Source organism: Dreissena polymorpha, chromosome 5 (assembly GCF_020536995.1).
Source record: "Dreissena polymorpha isolate Duluth1 chromosome 5, UMN_Dpol_1.0, whole genome shotgun sequence".
Taxonomy (NCBI): domain Eukaryota; kingdom Metazoa; phylum Mollusca; class Bivalvia; order Myida; family Dreissenidae; genus Dreissena; species Dreissena polymorpha.
Window position 1 is genome coordinate 106,215,201 of NC_068359.1, and position 25,661 is coordinate 106,240,861.

Genomic DNA, 25,661 nt, shown 5'->3' on the forward strand with positions numbered 1-25,661 from the left:
AGTGTTTCTGACAAACACATTTCTTGTTTTAAAGTGTATTTTATTGAAGATGTGTCATTACACAAGACACCCCAGAATGTTGAATATCATTTGGTTTACTTGTATCTTATGCTTTACATCAACCTTCTTATACTGGAAAGTCACACATACCACCACATAGTAGCAGGTAACCATGTGAAATACCTAGCAGGTAAAAGAATGAAGTTGGCTGATATATCATTAGAAAAATGTTCCGACCCACTTTGAGGGAGATTATAACAATACAGTTAGGTTCTAGATTGTTAACCTGATTTTATGCCCCCGGATCGAATGATCGGGGGTATATTGTTTTTGGCCTGTCTGTCTGTCTGTCATTGTATGTGTCCCTAAACTTTAACCTTGGTCATAACTTTTGCAATATTGATGATAGCAACTTGATATTTGGCATGCATGTGTATCTCATGGAGCTGCACATTTTGAGTGGTGAAAGGTCATCCTTCAAGGTCAAAGGTCAAAAAAAGATACTTAAAAATTCAAAGCGGCGCATTATGGGGCATTGCGTTTCTGACAAACACATCTCTTGTTAAATTTAGTTATTTACCTCACCTGAACTCGACGAGATTTCTTAGGGACAATAGTTCTGACTGACCATGTTTCATGAAGATTTGACTATTAATGTGGTCAACACTGTGTAAACAAGGTTTCACAATAAGGAAAACTACCCTGTTCCCTGGCCGAATGTTTTTCAATGGAACTGAGTAATTTTCAAACTGGGTCAAGGTGTCATCAGAATAAATGTTTCGACCAAGTTTATTCTAGATTGCAATTAAGGTCTCAAAATAACCATGTAAGAAAAACTTTCCCGCTTCCTGGTAACCATGTTTTTAAATGTACTTGAACCATTCACAAACTTGCCCAAGAAACCATACACATTTTCTGACCAAGTTTCATGAAGATTGGAAAATGTGTCTTCTGAAGGCTTTACAAGGTAAATGTTCACAAAACATTGTTCATAAAGCAAAAAGGCGCTCACAAAAGCTCCTCCCCATGAGCATCATGTGCTCAGATGAGCTAAAAATACAAAGCATATGTGCTGTGGTAGAGAATTAACTGTTGCTTATAGAGGTCCTGGGTGCCAATAGCAGGACAGGCACATTTTCTAATTCTTTAAAAAAAAAAAATTCCTTAAAGAAAGTTTTTTTAATTAGAAATAAACAGCTTTGTTAGTAAATTTATTTAATGACATTTTTTCACAAATATGAAAATCTGTAAACAAGTCTTTAACTGAAGCATTATGCCAGTGCCTACCACAGGCACAGACATTAGGGTGAGTAGTTTAGCTGTGACTATTTCGTGAATAGTCGCGCTAAAAACAAATAATAAACAACGTTTGGGGTAAAACAAACAGAAACACGTAACTTAAGTTCTAGATTTATTATGTAAATAGAATATAAAAGTGTATAGATATTCTTTGAACAATACTTACAAATATATAAGTGTAACAACTCTGGGACTAAATGAACTAGTCCCTCTCAAAAGTTTTCAGCATCAATTAAGTGTTGCAAACTGAAAACTGTTTAACAAGTCAGCATATTTTGAAATTAAGTGAATCTAAGTTACACAAATAAAACATTTAATTGAATAATGAGAACATTGAAATTGTAAGCAAATATATTGAAATTAAAAATTATTACTTTCTATAAATTACTGCCTATTCCTACCTGGTTTACTGTCTCTTAAACAATGCAGAATGAATGAAATATTACATCCTCTAGTAAACTTTTAATATTATCATTTCAAAAAAACTATTTTTCACAAAGAGAACAAAAAGTAGGTACTGAACATGCAACAATAACCAACAAAAATGTATAAATAAGTAGGAACATAAGTCTTCATAGCAGACTATATGTAGAAATGGGGACCTGATGATGTAATGAATCACAAACACTATATACATTAGTTTAGTTACAACCATCATCTACCCAATCACCTCAACACTCTTACTATAAAGACTGAATAACCAGTAGTCTCACTGAAACTGGTTTAGGATTTGGTTACACTTCAATAAAGATTGTGTAAATTACCAACAAAGATTAGCATCTGCATAATATGCATGAGCAGTGAAATGGGCAACAGTAAAACAAATAACATAAAGTATAATTGTTGCAAAAATAGTTGATATATAACAGCAATTCAATATCAGTTTTGGTTTGCTTTTTTTGTAAGTTGGTTTGAAAGTTGAACAAAATAAATAATAATTTGAAGCGTAAAGTAAAAAATATGATAGTTTATTTGAAAACTAATTCACTCATAATTTAGAATTGTTTTCCTCAATGGTCTAATATTGGATACATGATACCCAGAAACACGTGGACAGATAACTACAGCTCATGTTTAAGCTACAGATATATACAATATCACATTTTGGTGAGTATTTTTCTCGTACAAACAGCAATATCACATAGACTACTAATATCAATATTATGCAATAAATATTTACAATAACTACCCTCTGTTTATTTAACAACACTATACATTTATTTTGAATTGCACAGAAACATATTTGAACAAGAGCACCGCCTTGCTGGTGCAGACCGCTCATCTATTTTTCGTTTTAAAGGTGAAGGAAACTATCTCAATACTTCAATAAAAAAGATGGATGGGTGGGGTGGAGAGGGGTGTAAAGTGTGGGGGCGTGGTCGGTCATTTATTACATTATCTCCCAAAAATAAGGAATAAAAATGCAAAAACAAAATACAAATATTTTTTTTTTTGGGGGGGGGGGGATTCTAGGGTGGGATAGTTGGACGGTCTTTCAAAATAAAATAATAAAAATATATATTTTTGTTTTTTAACCATGTTTCAAAAAAAAAATCGGGCGGTGGATGGTTGGGGTCGGGGTATAGTGTGAGGGTGTGGTCATTTATAAGATGATCTTTGAAAAAAAAATGAAAAAAAATGTTTTTCTTGGGGGGGGATGGTTTGGGTGGAGTCTATTGTAGTATGTCATGTAAGAGTTGTTTTGTCAAAGTATCAATCAAATCTGATCATAAATAACAAAGTCATGGCAATTTTTGCAAAATTTAATAATTTGACCTTGAGAATCAAGGTCATTCAAAGGTCAAGGTAAAATTCAACTGGCCAGGTACAGTACCCTCATGATAGTATGAACGTTTTTGAAGTTTAAAAGCAATAGCCTTGATGCTTTAGAAGTAAAGTGGATGTAAACACAAAATTTAACCATATATTCAAAGTTACTGCGTCAAAAAAGGGCCATAATTCCGTCAAAATGCCAACCAGATTTATGCAAGATTTATGCAACTGGTTCCGTAAAGTCCCCTTATGATAGTTTGTGAGTGTTCCAAGTCTGAAAGCAAAAGCGATGATACTTTAGGAGTAAAGCGGCCCAAAACATAAAACTTAATGAAATTTTCAATTTTTTAAGTAAAAAGGGGCCATAATTCTGTCAAAATGCCAGTCAGAGTTACATAACTTTGCCTGCACAGTCCCCTTATGATAGTTAGTAAATGTCGCAAGTATGAAAGCAATAGCTTTGATACTTTAGGAATAAAGTGGACCTAAACACAAAACTTAACGAAATTTTCAATTTTCTAAGTATAAAAAGGGCACATAATTCTGTCAAAATGCACACCAGAGTTATCTAACTTTGCCTGCCCAGTCCCCTCATGATAGTAAGTAAGTGTACCAAGTTTGAATGCAATAATTTTGATGCTTTATGAGAAAAGTGGACCTAAACACAAAACTTAACCGGACGCTGACGCCGACGCTGACGCCGACGCAAAGGTGATGACAATAGCTCATATTTTTTTTTCAAAAAATAGATGAGCTAAAAATGCCAAACTGGGATGTTGGCTAGCGCACATCAATTTCATCCTATTGAACAACCTTTGCATTCATTACAAAACATGTTGACTATCGTGTAGTAAAATAGCATATCACCTACCTAGTGAGTAACAAAGCATTGAATGACATATCAGATATATATCCTTACAGCAATGGAATGTTGAAATGGCATAAAACAAACCTAATTATCAAGAACATGTTCAACATGTGCTAAAGTATGCATGGATATCATGACCATCTTCATGTCACTAGTCACAATAGTGTGACCTTCACTCATATCCTGGCCATCTGCAGATCCCTGGTTACTATGGTGATGACCTGATCCTCGTCGTCAGGGATACGTGGCTGCAGTCCTAGCACCTTCATCTTATGTTTCTCCTCTGCTCTCTGCTTCTTCTCCAACTTCTTCTGTTTCTTGGACTGCTTACTGGTCAGCTTCATCTTGGACACCTGCAGGCACCAATAGGGCAGAGTAATGACCAAGCACAGAGATCACGGACATTATGTGAGCCCACTCCTGGAGTCTCATAACATGAACTCAACAAAGACCAGGCAAAGTTTTATGTACATAAGATGTGAATCTGTAACATGATTACCAGGTTTGGCATTCAAGATATTAACTAGTTAACTAAATGGCCTTTAAGACAGATTTACTAGTAAAGCCTAACTATACACCTATACACATATAATGGGAAACAAGTTACCCCCAGAGTTTGACCCATTTTGATCCTTGGCGCATTATTTGAGCAAACATGGTAAAGGACCACCATAACAAATACCAGTCCCCTATGATTACTTATGCACTGAAACACATATCAGTACAGATAGACAGACAAGGGCAAATGTATATGCCCCTAAAATATTGTGACATAAAGCACTCATATTTAATGGTATTAATACCCAATGCACTGTAAATGAAACCTGCCTGACCTTCTCTTTATCAGCTGGCTGGATGAAGCCTTTCATTCTAGCCGCAGAGGGGTGGTCATGTGAGCCATATCCTGAGCTGCCCCCCAGACTGGCCTGCCTGCTGTGGGTGGGGCCTGTGCCCCGCGGTGGGGAGCTCCCGTCCTCTGACCAGATCCCACTGTCTGTGGAGGTCATCTGGGACCCCAGTGAGGTTGAGTCATCTATCAAACCTGACAGAACAGAACAACACCTCAACGCTTAAGTGTACTACTCGATATTTATCAATTTGGTCAGGTTTCCAATACTGTACAACTTTCCAAACCTTTCTGAAATTGCAAACTGTTAGAGTCATTCTGAACTTAATTCCTTCAGCCTAACAAACACTTAGTTCCTACTAGGGAATTTGAATGACGTTGCACAATATGATATACCAGAGATTTGTGCAATGTGAACGCAGAGAGTGATTATCATGACACCCATTTTTTAGCGTCTGTAAACAATGGACGCAAAATGAAACATAAGCATTCCTTTACATGTTTCACTTGAATGGTAGCCATTTTTGGGGATGCAGATCTAATAGGGCATGTGCTTCAAATGAAATGACTGCCATGGAATAACCTTAAATTCATTTTGATTGCTATAAACAAATCATTGGATAAAACAATATTCATAAGCTGGTGCCGGTTACCATTCATAGTTTCCAATGCCTGTAGTAGATAGGCCACTGTGGCATCCACATCATAGTCACAGTCTGCTAGGCACTGCAGCACGTGGTCTCGGTCCTGAAAGTACAGCACCTGTACAGACTCCACATGCACAGTTCTATAGATGAGAGGGAAAACTTGATCACAAAGAACATTTATATTAATTATTTCTTCATTATCATCATCATTCCCTTGACCGATCCAGCCGTTGGGGGGAAATAAGGGAAAATGACACAGAGATCCTCCGCCAGTCAAATCTAATGTGGGCTGCTGTTAGTAGCTTATCCATGGGTAAAGATGTCTACGCTTTAGTTATATCAAACCAGTATTATGTACTTCAGACATAAATATTATATGTTGACAAGAACAGTTAAACAGTCAAGAACAGAAACAAAACTGTTGGTTGTCAACAGGAACACATCAGCATTTCAAGGAGCCATTTGTAAAACATTTGGGTGATGATCACTCTTTTAAAAACAAGTTTGGTGCAGATTAAAAAAAAAACAGATTTGTTTCAATGTCAGCCTCCAATATAGTTTCAATGTCAGCCTTCAGTACTTACTGGACAGTCCTCAGGTACAGTTTCAATGTAAGCCTCCAGTACTTACTGGAATTCCCATAGATATAGTGTTAATGTCAGCCTCCAGTACTTACTGGACAGCCCACAGGTAGTGTTATTATCAGCCTCAAATACTTACTGGATAGTCCAAAGGTATAATTTAATGTCAGCCTGCAGGAATATGTATAGAATGGACAGCCCAAAGGTATAGTTTTAATGTCAGCCTACAGTCCTTACTGGACAGCCTGCAGATAAAGTTTCAATGTCAGCCTCCAGTACTTACTGGACAGCCCGTGGCTGTGACAACCTCCTCAACCAGTCTCACAGTATCACGGACAGCCCTCACCACCCCATCATCATGGCCTGGGAATTCTGGGAAACCAGTTGGCTTCTCACTCTCTCCTAGCTGAATAGTCAGATAAGCAGTCTATAAGCTGAATGAAACTAAACAAAGTTTTGATGCTAGTTTTAAAACTAAAAATATTTTATAACAAGGGGGCCATAATGTAACTATGTTGCATCGATTAAAGTTATTAAAGGTATTGTTTTTATTCTCCCTGTAGGGCGGCATACAGCAGTCTCACTGTCTGTCTGTCCGTCTGTCCATCCTGCATTCCATTTTCCGGACATCTTTACCGAACGCTAAGATATTGACCTGATATTTGGTGTGTGAGTCTACCTACATGTTACACAGATGAAGTGTGAGTTTTGTTTAAGTCAATTTACTTTTGGCAAGTTATGCACCTTGGACTTTTTCTCTATTATAACAAATCTGATATTCAATATTGTGTTATTTTCTTAATTTTTCGTTATTTCATCAGTGAGATGCAAAAACGTTTTTATATGCACTAAATACACAAATATAGTGGCTTTAAGGATTTTAAAAAGCATGGCAGTTCACCTTTAACTTACAGATGACTTACAGATGAAGTGTGACTTGCATTCTGGTCTATTGCTTGTTGCAAAGTGATGGGCCTTGGACTGCACATTTTTCAGTTTTCGGAGTTGAACAAAAAATCCCTTTCTGATATGTAGCTGATTTTTGGTATGTGAATCTACCTACATTATCACAGATGAAGTGTGAGTTTTGTTCCGGTCCATTAATTTACGAAGAAATTATGTGCCTTGGACTCGTAAATTTTTCTATAATAACTGTTTTCCAGAGTTGCTTATGCCAAAAGATTATTTTTGGTATGCGAGTCAACCTACATGAACCACAGATGAAATGTGAGTTTCTTTCTGGTCAATTGATTTTTTTGTGAAGTTATGGGCTCTCGACTTCAAAGTTCCATTTCCCAGAGGTTTTATACGCAACCCTTTAAGATATTGAGCTGATTTTAGGTATGCAAGTCTACTTACATGACTTACAAAAGAAGCATGAGTTTCGTTCCAATAAATAGATTTTTGGCAAAGATGAATTTTATCTAAAATAGCTGCTGTGCGGCTTCAAAGGGCAGTAGAAGGCATTGTGTTTCACAAACATATGTCTTGTTATTTATGTGTTAGTCTTTGCTAATGCATGTTAACCAACGTGGGTGACTCAACATTCAGATACCTTAAGTTTCATATTGATGCATGGTGAATAAAATCTAATATGAGTCCATGATGAGGTGTTGCCATACATAAGTCTAATGTAGTTTGTTAATTCAAAATGCAGGTACCTTAAGTCTGATATTGGTGGGTGATTCAGTGTTGTCTCCCACTCTTCGTACGCTGGAGTAGTGGTCTCCATTGTGGTAGGCGATGTGCAGCTGACGTGTGGTTGATGAACAGCTGTCTGGTCCCTGTATCTGGAATGGGGAAAAAAAACACTTCAGAAATGAACAACTTCTTATGTTAGCAGCATGTGCACTGCACTGACTGGCGATAATGAGCTGCGCCATAAACCAGTTTAACTTTAAGTCAGAATGTCCACACGCCTTTCAACAATTCAAATCAAAATTACTGACAAGGCAATACCAGAATGATTAACATGCTTAAATTAATATGTGTGTTTGAATCATTCTTATATATCTTTCATTTAAGCTTTATAGTTTGTCTAATTAAATTTTCAATCTACATACACACCACAGGTGCTATTATATAAGGATCATCAAGTCAATTACAAAATGTCTTAAAACGCAGTAAAAATGCAAAGCATTTTTGAAATCCAAATATTATACACATTTAACACAAATAGAAATCAGTCAACTGTATTAGTCTTTATCAGCCAAGTATAATACACGTAAAGCAATTTGAATGTTTTCTCCCAACTCCAAGCAGCTGTAGTAAAATGTTAAAGTAATCTAGAATGCCGACATACTTGTAGAGCACAGTAAGGCTCAGTTGACTGGCTGCAATAAATAGGTAACTTCTCATCTGAGTCATTAGTAAACAATAATCTGTATAATGTTACAGGCATTAAGAATGTGGTTCACCTATGTAGCTCACATTGTGTAAAACCTACCAGGAGGAAGGGAGAGTTCAGTTGATGTATGATGATGTTTAGTTTGTGCAGTCTAGAGAAGGCCACTATGGCATCATTGCCTGCATATGTGCCCATCTTCTGCAGCTGCCATACTGCAATACAACATATGTCTATGTACAATCATGGTCAATCAGTTATGCCATCAAAAGCATACTTATAACGTTATACGGCTGTTCATTTTACATCACAGTTTATGCACATACATAATGACGTATTGTCAAATATCAATTGCATTGATTGTCCACAACATAAAAATGTTGCAAAACAGAATTCTAATTAATAGTGAAATACATATTAACAAACTTCAGACCAAAGTTGATTACCCAACTCTAGTTCTCAACTACATATTAACTAGTTTATTTATTGTTGATACAATAGCCATGACATACGGTGCAAATCATTGATACACAAATTGATTGCATACATTACAAACATGTGTCAGAGCACTGTTCTTTTGCCTTCTTTGTAATTTAAAAAAGATGTGTACACAAAATACAATGTGCGATTTGAAAAATGAGAAAGTGTTAGTTGTTATTACTATTAGTGATTATTTTCCAAATTACATGTCATGGGAGGATGGAAAGACATGCTTATCACATGTCATGTCATTACATCAGTGCTTTCCACAGGCAATTTAACGGTCCCTCAGCGGGGCGCTTGAATTTCGAAATCAGAGTCCCCGGGGCGCCTGAAATTTTCCGATCAGTGTATTCTGACAGTTATTGCAGCTTTAGATCAAAGCGATATCGACTTCGCCGAAAATTTTGAAAGCCGATTTACTATCCTTTGTCGCTTTAGCCAACTAAAGCCCGCCTAAAGGCGGAGCGTCGCTGTATTAGAAAATCAATATTGGCCAATGATAGCGCACGCTTTGTATGAGCGACAGCAGTAGGCAGGCAATACCTTCAGTTAAATCATGCAGACGACTCGTGACGTACATGTAATTGCCACAAAAATCTTAGCCAGTTACTTAGAAGACTGATGATGGCAACCAGCCGTAATCCTTGTGGACAACGTGAATTTCATGCATAATTCCGTCAAAACATTTATTCGACTCATAAAGTGTTTAAACAAATTTTCGTTAAATTCATAACCCAACTGTTAATATTTGTTGAATTCTCAAATGGGAATAATTAAATTTGTAATCCCAAACCCATTCCCGTAAGTCGATGTTAACGCGTTTTTAATCCGAAACACACTTCCGAATGTAAATGTTACCGCAACGTTGAAATATTCTTGCTTCAAATTAGCAGTGCACATTTATTTGTGTCGAATCTTTTTCTCAATTAAAAAGAGCGCGAAAATGATGCAGCATGTACAACGTCACGTCATTTGCATATAAAGCGTGCGTGTATTGAGCGTTTTAACAAGCACACAACAAGTCAGGGGATTGACACATGTTCAGAGGCAATATTTCATCAAATCTATAAATAGTCACTTAAAATTTATTTGATAATATAGAAAATGGCAAGGTTTGTGTTAAAGAAATAATTGAGAGCTTTTATCGTAAATATTTACCAGAAAGTGATTTATAAAAACAAATGTGAGAAATGATAGGTAAAACATAAAGCAAGATTCAAACCACAAAATTGTAACTCTATGGCTGAAGGACCCTGGGCTCAACTATACTTTTAAATCCACTTGTCTAGTCAGACCAGTGCCCAAAAATTGTCACTTCACCTGAACAAAAAGTTACTTTTCCGGACATTAAAATATGAGTGTATATTGCTACTTTGGGGAAAAGGTGGTATATTAATACTCAATGGCAATCTTCCAAATAAGTAACAACTTTGTGCATAGCTCTGCCTTTTTTAATCTTCAAGGAGGCGGAGTTAAATGGTTAATGGAGCTAGTGTTTTATGCAAGTTGAGTCGCGATTTGCCGTAATTACTCAGTCTAAGCATTAAAATGACACATACATTTATCTAGGATTTTCCGAAAAATACCGATTAGTTCTGATTTACAAACTTCCTGATATCTACGAAACTAGCGCAGCCTATTTCGAGAATTATTATTAATGTACCCGTGATGTAATTAACATTGTCAAAACGAAGGTGCAGTTTCTTTGTGTACTAAACGTATTTTGTGTTCGTCAAAAAAATAGTTGGCTATTTGTATTTGTATCGATGTGGCAGGAATTCTGGAACTGAATTTAATTTTCTCAACCGAAAAACAGCACTCGCCAGGTCATTCAAGTATTTAACTTCACTCGCTTTCGAGTGGATTTTTAAGGCCTGCAATAATTAGCTTTCTACTTTTGCTTTGGTACTATTTACCACGCCCAAATCAACAAACCTAAATGAAAACATCTAGATTTATGCTAAATGCATTCAAGCATATGTGATTTGATACACCTACACAAAATGTGAAATTTGTTGCAATAAATTTAATATTTTAATTTAAGTTATGCAGTTGACAAAATGTCTTTCACACTTCATTAATTTTATCCTTAAAATTAATCCCAAACAAATATTTGACAAGCTTGTTGGTCAATAGCCCATGACATTCCATACACCCACATAGTGACATATCCATGCACCTCCACTTCTAACCCAGTGGTGCATAATAGCAGAGAAATTGATCCAAGTTTAACAGCTCATGTCATATATGGTTGCTTATGAGAACAAAACTTATCTTGTTTATAAGGCAATAATCAGGGGATAAAAACAATTAAAAAACTGCGTTTCAAAAGAAAAAAGCAGATGTGATCAATCTTACTGCTATTGTTAATTAAGTAAGCTTCATCATATGCAAGGCAGAAAACTTAGGATCCATGACAATCAAATATGACCATGCATCAAATAAAGTTAACTTCTTGGTTCATATTTTACTTCCATGCTACACAATGGTTCTTTATAAAGATAAAGTTGTTGCAGTTGAGTCTTACAGTGCTGTTCAAAGGATGTGTCCTCATCCACCAGGAAGGGTTCAAAGTCTGCCTTGTTGTCCACCATGAAGCGTACCACGTCCTGCCGGTGACGGAAATGGTTCCGGACATGACCTTCAAACTGGTCACCCAGGGCGCGAAACAAGCAGTTCCTGCAGAAACATGGAGAAGATCATATTTATAAACATATTCAAAATCAAATCATGATGGCTCTACCTGAATTCACAGACAAAATGTTTTGAAGACTTGATTCAATTTCTTTTAAGATTTGACAAGGTGACCTAGTTTTTAAATGCATGCGACCCATATTCGAACTCAGCTTAGATATTTTCAAGATAAACATGCTGACCAAGTTTCATCAAGAGTAGATGAAAAATTTGGCCTCTAAAGTGGTAATGAGCTTAAAGCTGACAACTAACATGCACTGACTAAGTGACTGAGCTAGACATACATGTAGAGTGATCACAAAAGCTCATCATAAGCACTTTGTGCCCAGGAGAGCTGACAATAGTGGAGCAGGAATTATGGTTCTTTTTTACTACATATATATCTACTCAATCAAATCTACCTGTATCTTAGGTTTCAGATTCATAACGTGAACAGTTTCCAAGAAAACATTTTAGAACACAAATTAAAGAACGGAAATAAATTTTTAAAAAGAGGAGCAAGAGTTACAAGTTGATACTTCTTTTACTTTAAGAGATATGGCCGAGGCATTTTAAGAACAAAAATAAATAAATAAAGGGAAATAACCAAAGAAAATTACGAAGTAAAAGTTATAGTTTTTTCACTGCACACTATGTCAATGAGATCTAAAGTTTCAAGTTGATTCCTCTGATAGTTTTTGAGATTTCCTCCCATCAAAAAGAAAATCTGAACAAAATTGACAAAAGGCAATAACTTGTAATATAGGGGAGCAAGATTTATGGTTCTTGTTCACTGCAAGCCCAACCCCCCCAAACCCACTTTGTTGATCTGCCTATCTACGATGACGGACTGACAAACAACCTGAAACAGTATACCCACTCCCACGTTGGGCAGGGGTATGATAGTTTCATAAAAAAATATCACAAATTTGAAATATCAGTGATGAATCACTTTTTAGATTTTACATATTATATAAACTTCATGCTGAGAGACTAATATCAATTTTAAGGCCAAAAAGAGTTTCAATTAAATAGGGCTGGTAAGTTGCCAAATTTTTTATGAACTTTTTTTATACATAAGCTATTTCCCACTTCAAAAAGAGTGTGCCATGACAGAAACCTTAATATTTTCCTTATCTCTACGATGAAGTTGTTTCCTCATATGTAAGATAATTTAGTAAATATAGCAAGTGAAGCAAACATTTTTTTAAACTAAACCTGAAATTCTGAAAAAAAAGTGTAAGCTCTGCTTGAAAACTCCGGTTCATTTAGTGGAAACAGACATTTTTTGTATGCCTTATGTTAAATGTTTTATCTGGTTTACATTGTTTAAATAAATGAATGAATGATGTTTGTTGTCCTAGTGACAGGAAATTTAATGAACTCAATCCAGAAATACTGTTATTGTGGAAAGTGAAGTGTTTCGATTTTTTTGTCAAAAAATCTATTATAATATGTGTAATTATTATAAATGCACAATAAATTGAGACGTATATAATTTGTTGTTTTTTATTTGTTTTTAAAATCCCAGTGATGTTACTGTTAGAGGTATACTTCTTTCATTAGGCCTGGAAAAATTGACTTGTTTTTATAAATGGCTTGTCTTTTGTTTTTCATACTTTGAACGTTTTTTTTCCTTACATTTGTGATAAATAGATCACGCAACACATTTATATCACTTAAGTGTCAAGTGCAATTCTATCAACAGAATCTTGGTGTAATAATAATAATAATAAGCAATCAACAATTTGTGGCACATCTCAACACAAACACATTTATGATTTTGAAGATCAATATCTTTTTGTTGAAAGATATCTCAGGCTACTGAACTGAAGCAAAATTTCTATTATATAATTAACAATTACTTCTTAAAATCTGTAAATCTGCCCTTGCTGACAGCAAAAACTGCCTGGGGATACATACACTCAGAATGTTATTTATTGAGAAAATTAAATTCTCAAAGATTAACATTCTTTACTATGCATTTACAATAGAGATGTTTTGACATGGATCACTTATAATATTATCTGTCAAGAGTATTATGCAGTATGACACTCACACAGTTGTAGCAATCAATAGTTGAAAGTTGCCAATAATTGGACTACAGGTACATGTAGTGATGTACCCTAGATAAATACCTAAGGTAGTACCGTACATGTAACTCGCCTTTTAGTCACCAATACATTTCTCTATTAAAAAGTGTACAAAGTTGGAACTCAGCTGTTGAAGACTGTTAGTACACATGTATCTTATTCTTATCTAATGACTTTTTTTTCCGAGATAACTGTTACGCTTCCAGTTTATGTTCATTTAGTAATAAATGCCCACTGAATTTTCCCATGAAGAAAACACATTCGCTTTTAAGACAAATACACATTTGTCATGAATTAGCACTGATCAGTGTTCTTTTTTCATTCAAAATCGGGTCCGGCAATCGGCCCCATTCCCAATGGAAAAAAGTATATATTTTTCCCAAATGGAAGCTAAAAATTCCCAATGGAAGGTTTCCAAATAAAAATTATTTTTTTTTAGATCTCAATATTTTGTTCAATATAAGTTCAACCTTAGTATTAGTAAATAATACATGTAAAACACTTAGTTGTTTCAATTTTTAGCAAAACAACAACAACAACACTAATTTCCCAATTTTAGTCAAAACGCAGTAACTTTTCCCAATCCAAAGGGACCCGGCCCCATTCCCAAAATGGTGAAAAAAAACTATGCTGATTGGGTTATCCATTAATTAGGATTATTGCATTTAAACCTTATACAATGCTTATTGCAAGCATAATACATTTAAATATAGAAAACATGTACAGGAGCAATAAATATACCGGTTCATCTTTGACCGGAATAGCAATAACATTTCAGACATCTGTGCGTCTGCAAGTACATATTTCAGGTTCATGCAAGCATTACACTTACAGTGATGATACAGTGAAAGATAGTTTGAACTGAAGTTATGTGTTTCTGTTATGGACTTTTTTCATGCGCATAATGACATATGTTAGGCATGTGATTTATGCACATGTGCATGTGAATGGGAACACCCTCTCCCACCTGACCTATATATATATGTGAGATATTATTTGAGTAAAAACCAACATACCCATCTCCCGGGATGTCTCTAAGTTCGAGACCGATCTTTGCTAGCTGATTTTTAAAACTTGGATAGTTCTCATCTTCCTCTAGATATGAATTCATTTTCTTGTCCCTTCGGTGAGCTTCACGTATCATTCTCTCCTCCCGTTTTCTAGTGACAGTATCTTGATAGAGAGGTATGTAGTGCACATTGCCACCATGCTGACCATGGACACTACTACAGCCACCGCCTTGACCTTGCTGACGCCCCATGCGACTGTTGATAACTCGCCTCGCAGACATTGGAATGGATCTATGTTATCAGTCAGTATCACTCAGATCGACACCTGAAAAAATATGTTTTTTTCCATGCTGTCAACCAGATTGACGAAAAATAGATTTTTTACAATTATAAGTTTATATTGATTTAAATATCAAGACTGGTATATTACATTACTCAAAATAAGTTCAGATTTTCAGTATATTCAGTAATAAAATTTTGCAATGTGAAATTGAAAGTACATCGCGAAAATAGGTGACATAACGATATACAAACTATATTAAAATAACGCAAGTAGATTGATCATTTTATACCTGGTATATAAATTATATATACAATTCACTGCGCATGCACAATTTGCATTCCTGGGTTTACCACTTGACGATGATAATCAATCTACTTGCGTTATTTATAGTTAACTGGTAGTTACCTGGTACACATACCCAATAACACTTTATTACCGAATATACTAAAAATATGAAAACTTTACAACTTTTTCAAGTAATGTAATATACCAGTCATGATATTTTAATCAGTATAAACTAATAATTGTAAAAAAAATACGGTATTTTAGAACTTTTCTTTTTTTTCATCAATCTGGTTGACAGTCCCTTTAAACCTCATTTTTGGGATAAATGGAAACAGGCGTGTCTGCATAGAAAGTTTTTGAATTTGTATTGGTATTTTTAATTCAAAATAAATATATTACAAACAAAATGATTACATATATCGATAATTCTATTACGTCATACTATTTCCGGAATCAAATGAGATGTGCATTGACCGTATCGTAATTCGTCAGTGCGCTGTTGTATCTCAGACAGTGTACACCATTTTTTGGTTTTACACTGAGAACAACTAGACCGTGAGGATATTTCTCGTCAGTTAGAGACTTACTAGTTTTTGATATTCTTCGGAATATTGGTCTCAGAAATAGCTATCTTGGTAGCTTAATTGTATTTTATTATTTTCGGACAAAATGTATACATTAATTATATCTGCTCGCAGATTTAAATATAAGTCCATTTACGACTTTGTTATTTTACGGCATTTGTCGTAAGGTAGTCTTCGTTGCACGTGTATAATGGCGGACAAAGCGGTTCAAAACCTAAAACATTCTACGGTTTCAGCCGTTACAGGCATGAAAGAGCCTAAAGCACCGGCACCGAGTGAAAATGCAATCGCATCAAACACTTCATCTGTGAAGCCAGGTAACTCCCGCCAGGGACCTGCCACGAATGCTTATATGACCGAAGTCTTAGACATTTTGCGTGTGCTAAATTCTAATGCCAATGTTCAAAATGAGCGCATAGAAAAACAAGAACATCTTTTCAATGAATTCATGGCCGCTTGTAACGAACCCATGGATGATGATGGTACTTATGATGATTGTTATGATGTTGAAACAGAACACGAAGAATCCTCTATTGAGTCGGAACAAAAATCCATTTTCAAACAGCTGTCCGACAAATTTTATCAACATGAACAAGTTGATGTTGATATTCATCCTGACCTGGCAAGTCTTGTAAACAACTCTTTCAGAAATGGTATATCAGAACACAATCTTGATGACATTTGTAAGCGAATTCATCGCCCAGAAAATTGTGACTCACTGGTAAAAACAAGAGTTAACCAGGGCATTTGGCGACTGTTGAAAAGCTACACTCAAGCCGAAGATGCACAACTTAGTGCCATTCAAGGAGTTGTGTTAAAAGCATCCATAAATATGGTAAAACTCGTGGAAAAGCTTGGGACTTCTGAGTCGGAGCATGTCGAGTTAGGAACTACTGCCATCGCCCTGTTGGGTCATGCTAATAAAATGATGAATACAAAGCGTAAAGAGCTCCACAATCAAGATTTAGACTACAAGTATCATTACCTTGCTTCGGCATCTTTACCCTACACAGACCTGTTATATGGGAATGACACGGATGTCAATAACAATGTCAGAGAAATCAATAACATGAATCGTATTGGCAAAGTGGGGCGTGGTGGTCCTATGAGGGGCTTTAGCTGGGGACGCCGAGCTGGGTTCAACCCATATGGTCTTCGCGGACGAGGCTTCCGCAGCAGAGGTAGAGGAAATGGCCCTTTTCGGACTGAAGCCTTTCCAAAAAACTAGAGATATCCACAGAAGAAGTAGATAAGGTTGGTACTTTTGTTGCTGGTAATATAAAAAATCACATAGAAAATTGGAGAAAAATTACAAATGATAATAATGTCCAAGATATTGTTGAGCATTGCCATTTGGAATTTATTGAAGGCGAAAATCCTATCAAAACAAACTGTTATAGAAATAGATTCTCAGAAAAAGAAGAACAAATTATAAATACAGAAATACAAAATTTATTGGCAATGTATGTTATTGAGGAAGTTGATCATCACCCTAATGAATATATTTCTCCAATTTTCATTATTCCAAAACAAACTGTGGGTGAGTATAGGATGATTTTAAATTTAAAATTATTAAATAATCATATTCAGTACCATCATTTTAAGATGGACACCTTTGAAACAGCTTTAAAATTGGTAAAGCCTGGTATTTATTTTGCAAGTATTGATATTCGCCATGGCTATTACAGTGTACCAGTTGCTGAGGAAGAGCAAGTAAAGCTCAGGTTTAATCATTTAGGAAAAATTTACCAGTTTTAAGTACTGCCAAATGGCTTTTCATCTGCCCCAAAGTTATTTACAAAACTCATGAAGCCGGTTTATGCATCTCTGCGTATGCTTGGGCATAAAAATTCTGGTAACATAGACGATTCGTTACTTCTGGCTGACACATATGTTGAATGTCAACTAAACATACAAGATACAGTAAATCTTATTACTGATTTAGGTTTTATGATTCACGAAAAGAAACCAGTATTAGCACCAACTCAAAATTAACATTTCTCGGAAACATTATTGATTCTGAAAAGATGTCAGTCACTCTTCCAGAAGTAAAAATTGAAAAAATAGTACAAGCATGCGTAGATTTGTATACACAGAAAAAGGCAAAAATTAGAGATGTTGCAAGGGTTTTGGGTTTGTTAGTTTCATCTTTCTCAGCTGTTGAATGCGGTCCTGCTTTTTTACCGAACTCTAGAATATGAAAAAATTCATGCACTTCAGCATAATGCTGGTGATTATGAACCAATCATGTTCATTTCGGAGAAAATGAAGCAGGAACTTAGCTGGTGGATTGAATGTTTACCACAGCAACAGAGAAAAATAACCCATAAAAACCCAGAGTTAAAAATAACAACAGATGCAAGTGCTTTTGGATGGGGTGCTATATGTCTTAATGATAAAATTGGTGGTAGATGGGATGAAACTGAAATCCAAAACCATATAAATGTCTTGGAATTACTTGCTGCAAGTCATGCTCTGAAATCTTTCTTTAAAACAAAAAGCAATATTCACGTACAGATACGTTCAGATAATTCATCAACTGTTGCTTATATAAATAATATGGGTGGAAAAACTGTACATTCTGAATGACATTGCTAGAGAAATTTGACTGTGGTTTAAAAACAGAGAAATTTGAGTTTCAGCTACACATGTCCCAGGTATAATGAATGAAGCAGATTTTAGTTCTCGAAAATTTAATGAAAATCTTGAATGGAAATAGGATGAATCTGTTTTCTTAAAGGCAGTGGAATGCTTTGGTTTGCCAGAAATAGACATGTTTGCTTCTCGTTTAAATAAACAGATCAGTAGGTTTTTGTCGTGGAAGCCAGATCCCGATGCTGAAGCAGTAGATGCATTTTCTGTTAATTGGCATAACAAATACATATATGCATTTCCGCCTTTCAGATGCATTGCACAAGTTCTGCAGAAAGCCAGACAGGACGAGGCAGATATTTTACTGGTGGCACCTTTTTGGATAACACAGAATTTCTATACCAGCATCCTGGAGATGTTGACTCACGATCCTTATATTCTGAAGGTTGGTCCGAACATATTGAAAATACCACAAACACAGAAGATTCATCCATTAACCAACAAACTACATCTGATGGTATGTCGCATATCCGGAAATCCTATGAAAAGCGAAACCTATCTAGCCAGTCAATTAATATCATCATGGCATCATGGAGAAAAACTACACAGAAGCAGTATTCCATGTACATTAACAGATGGGTTTACTTCTGCAATAAAAGGAAAATCGATCCATTTCAAAGCCCTATACACCCTTTCAGTTATTAACAGATTATAATTACCTCCCCTGAATGACGTCATCCGGGGATACCCGATTATCGACTGTAAGCAAACAAAGAGATGTCTGTTTGACAATGTGTGTTTTCAACCGTGTAAATGGACTCAAAATATGAACGAAAAGGTTTGTACTGACCTTATTATTAATAATTTATTATTTTCTTATGCAATTTTGATATTCGGTTTATAATGCTGTTAAAGCAGCCGTATTGTTTTTGTCTGTTATATGTTTTCGCGAGGACAAAACGTTCAAACGAAGGATTTTTTACTGAAATAAATCCTGTTCAGAAATGTTGATATAGATTAAATAGGTGGAAATATTGACTTGTTTTATCTAAGGACATTTCGTATTCGTCAAAGTATGAACACTTTTTGGCATTTATATTTTGAAGCAACTAAAGGACGCTCGTACTGGTCTTAGTCATACCGTGCTTTTGTACCAATTGACCATTTTTTTAAATTGAAAGCCAACGGCATCCAATGCAACATATGGTTTGTTAAAAAGCTATTTGTTTGATTAGAGCTTGTACTAAGCTATACCCGGCCTAATGTGTATTAATGTGTAAAGTACAATGTATCAGTTATCATGAATGTTATGAAACAGAATTTTGTTCAACAGATTAATGACCATTACTATGCTGTCCAGTTTTACACAGCAACACCAGTATTCGACTCAAAACCGGATGGAAAACAGATTCAAGACATTACCGTATCACTCGAGAAGAAGTCGAAGGTAAATTAAATTGTTTAGTCAATTGATTTGTTTAAATAACATTTGGGAATAAAACATTTATAGACATATAATAATTAATATCAATACAAATAAAATGAAATTCTCAACCAATAGGATAAAAACACATCTTATTATTTGTTAACCACGTTTGTGGACTTTGTTATACTGATTTTAATGATCCAAACTAATTGGTAAAGTTGTTATTCACTTGATTTTTTTTAAATATTATTAGTTGATCTTCATAAAATTTCAGTCTAACAGGATCTGCTGTGTGCCCAAATGTCACACCACTGGCTACGGATTGTTAGAAGGCCATGGAAAGCCCAGCTATCATGCATTTCCAGCTGAAGATGATCCAGTTCAATCTGTTTGGTTGAATAAAATACGAAGAGATGAAGACAGACATTTTAAGGTCAGTTGTTAGTGGTTTCAGTAAAACTTTAAATGATTTTGTATAAAGAAAAATAAAACATGTAAAGTACTATATATTTTCATGTCAGAAAAATAGTGTCGATGTGATTCAAAAAAGCACACATATTTATTTATTCTTTTTTTTTCCTTTTAGATAAGTCACAATACGGTTGTCTGTTTTCTCCATTTTGAACGTGACTGTCTTGACGAATCTGGATTTGCTAAGCGGAGGTATCTAAAACCAGGAGCCATCCCTACACTTTTCGACTGCTGGAAGGACAAACCACATCTATTGAAGAGAATTCACATGGAACGTGCAATTAACAAAATTATAAGTTTTCACATATTTGATCAGGTCATTCTGGTTTCTCTGTTTGGGACAATTAATCAAATTTGGACAGTTTGCTCATTGCTCACTCTTTTCCAAGACCCAATTATATCATGTCCCGGTGTTTAACATACATACCATTTATATGAACATTTGTTGTTCGTGTACATCATACTACATGTAGGTTTATGAAATACCATTGGCTGTTCATGTAATATTTGTACATTTTTTGGCTTTGTATAAAGTTTTTGATAATTTTCTTGATATAAGCATTGATTTAGTTACAGATTTATGCTTAAAGAGTACTTATCCCACTTTTACAGCGAATTCGGTTGATTAAAGCCCCGTTTATTAAATTTCATCTATAATCAACGGCAAGGCTATAATCAATGGCACGAAATGACGTCATCAACTGCCGAACCGGGACTACTTTTTCCCACGCACCTCGTCACCTGTATTTGCCAAGTGCATCAATAATAAAAACAATCTCAAATGTTTGTCAATCTTAATGACATTAAACAAATACAAGTAGAAAAAACGTGTTTGTTGTCATTTATTATCACTAAATTTCTAGTATTAGGTAAATTTAACACTATGTTGCAAATAGGTTCTGTTGTTGTTGCTCCCCTTTGACGGAGTCAGTTCGAGTTGCTCCCCTTTGACTATAGAACACAATCGTCTGCGAAATCGTAAACCCCTCAAAATGTCTGACGAATTTGACAAAGTCAATTTCTCATTAACTTGGGATGAATTAAAAAATGAACATGAGCAACAAGCAACTGAAATGGAATTAACACTAAGCCAGTTCAGGAACAATATGGGTTTGATCCATCTATTTTGTTCACAAATGAAATTGAATTGACCATTGAGAATGAAACCAGCCCCAGTAGTAACGCACCATCCAGTAGCAATGTCTTCCCCCCAACTTTAGATCTGCATGAGAATAAAGAGTTCTTAGATGTTAACCTCACTGATGTTGGTGATTTCATTGTCCAAAATGAAAATAAATAGACTGTAGCGAAGACCTTGTCTGACATAAACAAATTAAAAAAGTTTCTTATGTCAAAAGCTGAATCAAAAGAAATCCACCACATAGAACCAACTCTTCTTGATGAGTATTTGAACACTTTCCTGTTGTCCCTTAAAAAGTCAAATGGCACAGATTTTGAACCAAGCTCCCTCCGTGGCATCATTGCTAGTGTTGACAGGTACCTGAAACGACATCGCTATGGATGTTCAGTCATGACAGGGACTGGAGCCCAATTTGCACTCACAAGGGACACCTACAATGCAAAGAAAAAGTCTTAAGAAACAGGTAAAATTGAGATGAACGGTTATAACTAAAAGAAATTTGGCAAAATAACATATTCAACAGAAAACGTATCATTTATGACAAAATTGGGAAAAAATCCCAAGTGTAGTCTGTACAAAACTAATACCCGGTCGACATAAAGTTGCAGTTAATAAATAAAAGTCGAAAAGTCACATTAAAAGTAATACTGTAAGCCTACGAAAGATAGAATACTAAAAAAATAAATTTAAATTAAAAAATATAGTTGAAAAGTTAAATGAAACAGTATAATAAATATAAATCACCAATTTAGGGTATGGGAAACAGTCCTAGGGAGGCCCATCCGCTGAGTGATACCGACATCGATCTGCTCTGGGAGAAGGGGATCCTTGGCACCGAGTCTCCGAAAGCCTTGTTAAATACAGTCTGGTTGAACAACTGCCTTCATTTTGGCTTGCAAGGAACAACGGAGCAATACAATTTGCGGTAAGAAACATTTTTAACACACAATATATGTATCAATTTTTCTCATTATTTTTTCACCCCATTCACTTAGTACATCCGCTTCAACTTAAATGCTGTATTTTATTATTGTTCATATCTGACATTAAATTAAGATTCTTGTATTTTGTTAGGTGGGGAGACGTCCGCCTCCGTGTAGACTCGAATGGTGTTGAGTATCTCGAGTTGAACGAGCGGCAAAGGAAAACGCGCACAGAAGAGAACATCGCTGACATAAGAAAAGTGTCTCCCAAGATGTTCGGCACTTCTGGACCAAGAAATCCCGTGTTAATTTACAAGCTGTACTCGAATATGCGTCCATCTGATTTTTCTTCAGATCAGCACCCTTTCTACCTGGCAACACGCACAATTGACACTGCATCCCAGTGGTTCTTGCGTCAACAATTGGGTGTCAACAAGCTGGGTCAGATGCTGAAGGCCATGGCAAAAGACGCCGGCTTTCCCGAGCACAAGAGAATAACCAACTACTCAGTTCGCAAATTCCTGGTCCAAAAACTTCGAAATGCAAACATTCCACCCACTGAAATCATGGCCATAACAGGGCACAAAAATGTCCAGTCCATAACCAATTATTCCACCATATCTGTTGAACAGCAGCAAAAGTGTTCCAACATTCTTGCTCAGTCCAGTAAATGTAACAAACAAACAGCTTCCTTTTGTTCACCTTCATGCACTGAAACTATGGTCGAAATGCAGCCTACACAACCACTGTCTACCGTTGAACAAGTTGATCTTGATGTTCGTCCCACCCAGTCACTTCACTAGCAAATGTCTTTCTCTCGTTCGAACAACTTTGCCTCACAATTCTTTGGTGCAACTTTCCACATTCAAAATTTTAATGTGAATAATTAGATTAAATCCAAGTTGTTATTGTTATTTCGTCACGAAATAACCACATATTACAACAAAGAAGCAAATGTTTTGCACCTCGTGTTCTAGTTGATAGTTTGAACATCGAAAGTGAATTGTGTGTGGTGTTAGTCTACGTTGTATACAAATGTAGTTCCTTGTATATAACAACTAAATGTTATATTAATGTTATAAAACTTTTAGATTTGCAATTCAATATGAATAAAATTGTTATTAGTAACGCACGATTCTTTGTCACAGAACGATATTCTGATTTTTTTAAATGACAATTTGATCAGCGGTTATTTTTGGAACGCGGAGTAATACACTGATCTTGGTTACACTACAGTCATTATCAAAGTACGACAAACACTCATGAAAACTAATTTTGTTAAAATAAAAAGGTTTACTGAATAAAAAAGTGGGATAAATAGAATAATAGGTTAGTGTTGATTATAGATCAGGTTTATCATTGCTCGGCACGAAAACGAAAAAGCACTCGCCAAGGCTCGTGCTTTTTGTTTTCTAAGCCTCGCATGATAAACCTGATCTATAATCAACACTAACCTATTATTCTCTATTTAAAGCTACACACCTTGAAATAAAGTACATGTTAATCAATACATATAGATGCAATTTGAAAGTGTGCAAAATTTTCATTAAATCTATAGCCTTGTTAGCAAGTAATTTATTATTTTTCAAACAGGAATTACTGCTTTTAAAACTGAAAGTAGGATTTCTATATTAAACACGATTATTTTTAACTTTTAAAGCGCAAAAAAAGATGGCTTCCTACCTTGTTACCACCAGATATATTCTAGTTGGCATAATAAAATTAAATCTATAGCCTAGTTTAATAGAAAGTTTTTTTGTTTTTTTTCAAACAGTACTGCTTTTAATACCGAAAGTAGGATTTCCAGACGTACACATCCATTTCGACAAACGCGATTATTTTTAAGTTGTAAAGTGCAAAAAAGATGGATTTCTATCTTGTAACCACCAGATATATTATAATTGGCATAGATAAAATATGTCATTCATACTTAAATTTACTATGCCAAATAAGGTGTGTGGCTTTTACATAAAAATTGTATACACATCTTTTTAATCATGTTTGTTAATTTGTTTTGATTGTATGACTACTGAATAAATAATTTTGTTAAGAGAAATTTTAGTTTTTTTTTGGAAATATTAGGTAAAACTAAGAAAGTCCAATGCATATTGAGACAAATCAGTACTTAAGTTTGTTTCCTGGGAAGAACCATTACTGATTCTAGATGGGGATCGAAACTGGTTGCTCCAGATTGCTTAGCAGACACCATAGCCACTATTTCACTAAGACTCTGCTACAGATTTGCATAATTCTTTGAGTAAAAACACTTTGTAATCAATGATATAAGCTTTATAACAACAGAAATAATGCAAGATAAGCACATTTGAGTAGCATAGTTCATCACAAAACAGTATGCAGTATCATTAATTGAGAGATAAATGATGAAAGACAACATGTGAAAGCTAGAAATCATGAACTAATTTAAGGAAACACAATCTGAAAATTACAAACATTCAGATACAGGTAATGAGGTATTGCACCAAAATGAGCTGAGATCCTATGATTATATTGAATGAATAAATGCTGATTTGAGGTGAATCTCACAAATACTGACACTAAAATAACACAAAATTGAATACTTTCAAATCTAATTTAGATTATTTCAATACTCTTTATTCCTGATTACCGGTTTTTCATGGAGCGGAAACACTTACATCTAACAATTGTTGAACTGTTACGTTCAGATGTCCATGTGTCGAATACATAACCGTCATGAAAAAACACATAGCCTCGTTGAATAGGCTTTTCAACACCCAGTTTTGAACCTTTACCAGAACTTTTGGTCCATTCCAGAATGTTCATGTACGAAAAGTATTTGAAGATCGGTCTGGTGCTTTGGGTCAATGTGCATTCTTCCAAATTAAGATGTTCTTCCGCTGTCGACACTGTTGATTGTCCTTTACAGTTCATACAGGAAGACTTCTTCTTAGCTGCGAATGGCTGGTCTGGATAAGGATCCACAATTAGGATGTTATCCTGGTTGTCACTGAATTTCTTTACCCTGGAAAATATATAAAAGTAAAGATTTAAACTTTTTAACAGAACGTTAAGATTTAAGGTGTTACAAAAAAAACACTACTCCAGAGTCTGTTTCAGATACTTGTTTTCCACCCAATAAACGCCACCCCTACCTTCTTTGTGACCAAAAAATGTATAAAGACAATTTAACTAGTGGCAACCAATTTCTAATGTAGACTTAAGAGAGTAATGTAACTAATTTTACTAATTATGTCAGGGATTTTAATTGAAGCAGAAAGCTGTGTGCCACTATGCATGTTATATAAAGTACTATATGCTGTGTGGTCGAGTCAGGCTGACTAAACAGATAAAACTTATTT

At 35.2% G+C, this 25,661-nt stretch overlaps 2 protein-coding genes across 2 annotated transcripts in view; one reads left to right on the forward strand and one right to left on the reverse strand.

Moving 5' to 3' along the window:
* Positions 1-1,398: 1,398 nt before the first annotated feature.
* LOC127880651 (OTU domain-containing protein 3-like) overlaps positions 1,399-25,661 on the reverse strand; it is a 46,483-nt gene continuing 22,220 nt past the window's right edge. The window contains exons 2-9 of the mRNA XM_052427971.1: positions 14,625-14,943; positions 11,370-11,521; positions 8,462-8,574; positions 7,677-7,805; positions 6,299-6,421; positions 5,441-5,534; positions 4,774-4,982; positions 1,399-4,293 (exon numbers count right to left, since the gene is read on the reverse strand). Of these exons, the coding sequence (XP_052283931.1) occupies positions 4,117-4,293; positions 4,774-4,982; positions 5,441-5,534; positions 6,299-6,421; positions 7,677-7,805; positions 8,462-8,574; positions 11,370-11,521; positions 14,625-14,899 (1,272 nt within the window). The 5' untranslated portion in view covers positions 14,900-14,943 and the 3' untranslated portion in view covers positions 1,399-4,116. The remainder of the gene's footprint in view (positions 4,294-4,773; positions 4,983-5,440; positions 5,535-6,298; positions 6,422-7,676; positions 7,806-8,461; positions 8,575-11,369; positions 11,522-14,624; positions 14,944-25,661) is intronic.
* Positions 19,326-21,033, forward strand: LOC127880652 (uncharacterized). The gene is made up of 3 exons (XM_052427972.1): positions 19,326-19,809; positions 20,063-20,221; positions 20,375-21,033. The coding sequence occupies exons 1-3, from the start codon at positions 19,663-19,665 to the stop codon at positions 20,675-20,677; spliced, it is 609 nt and encodes a 202-aa protein (XP_052283932.1). The 5' UTR covers positions 19,326-19,662; the 3' UTR covers positions 20,678-21,033.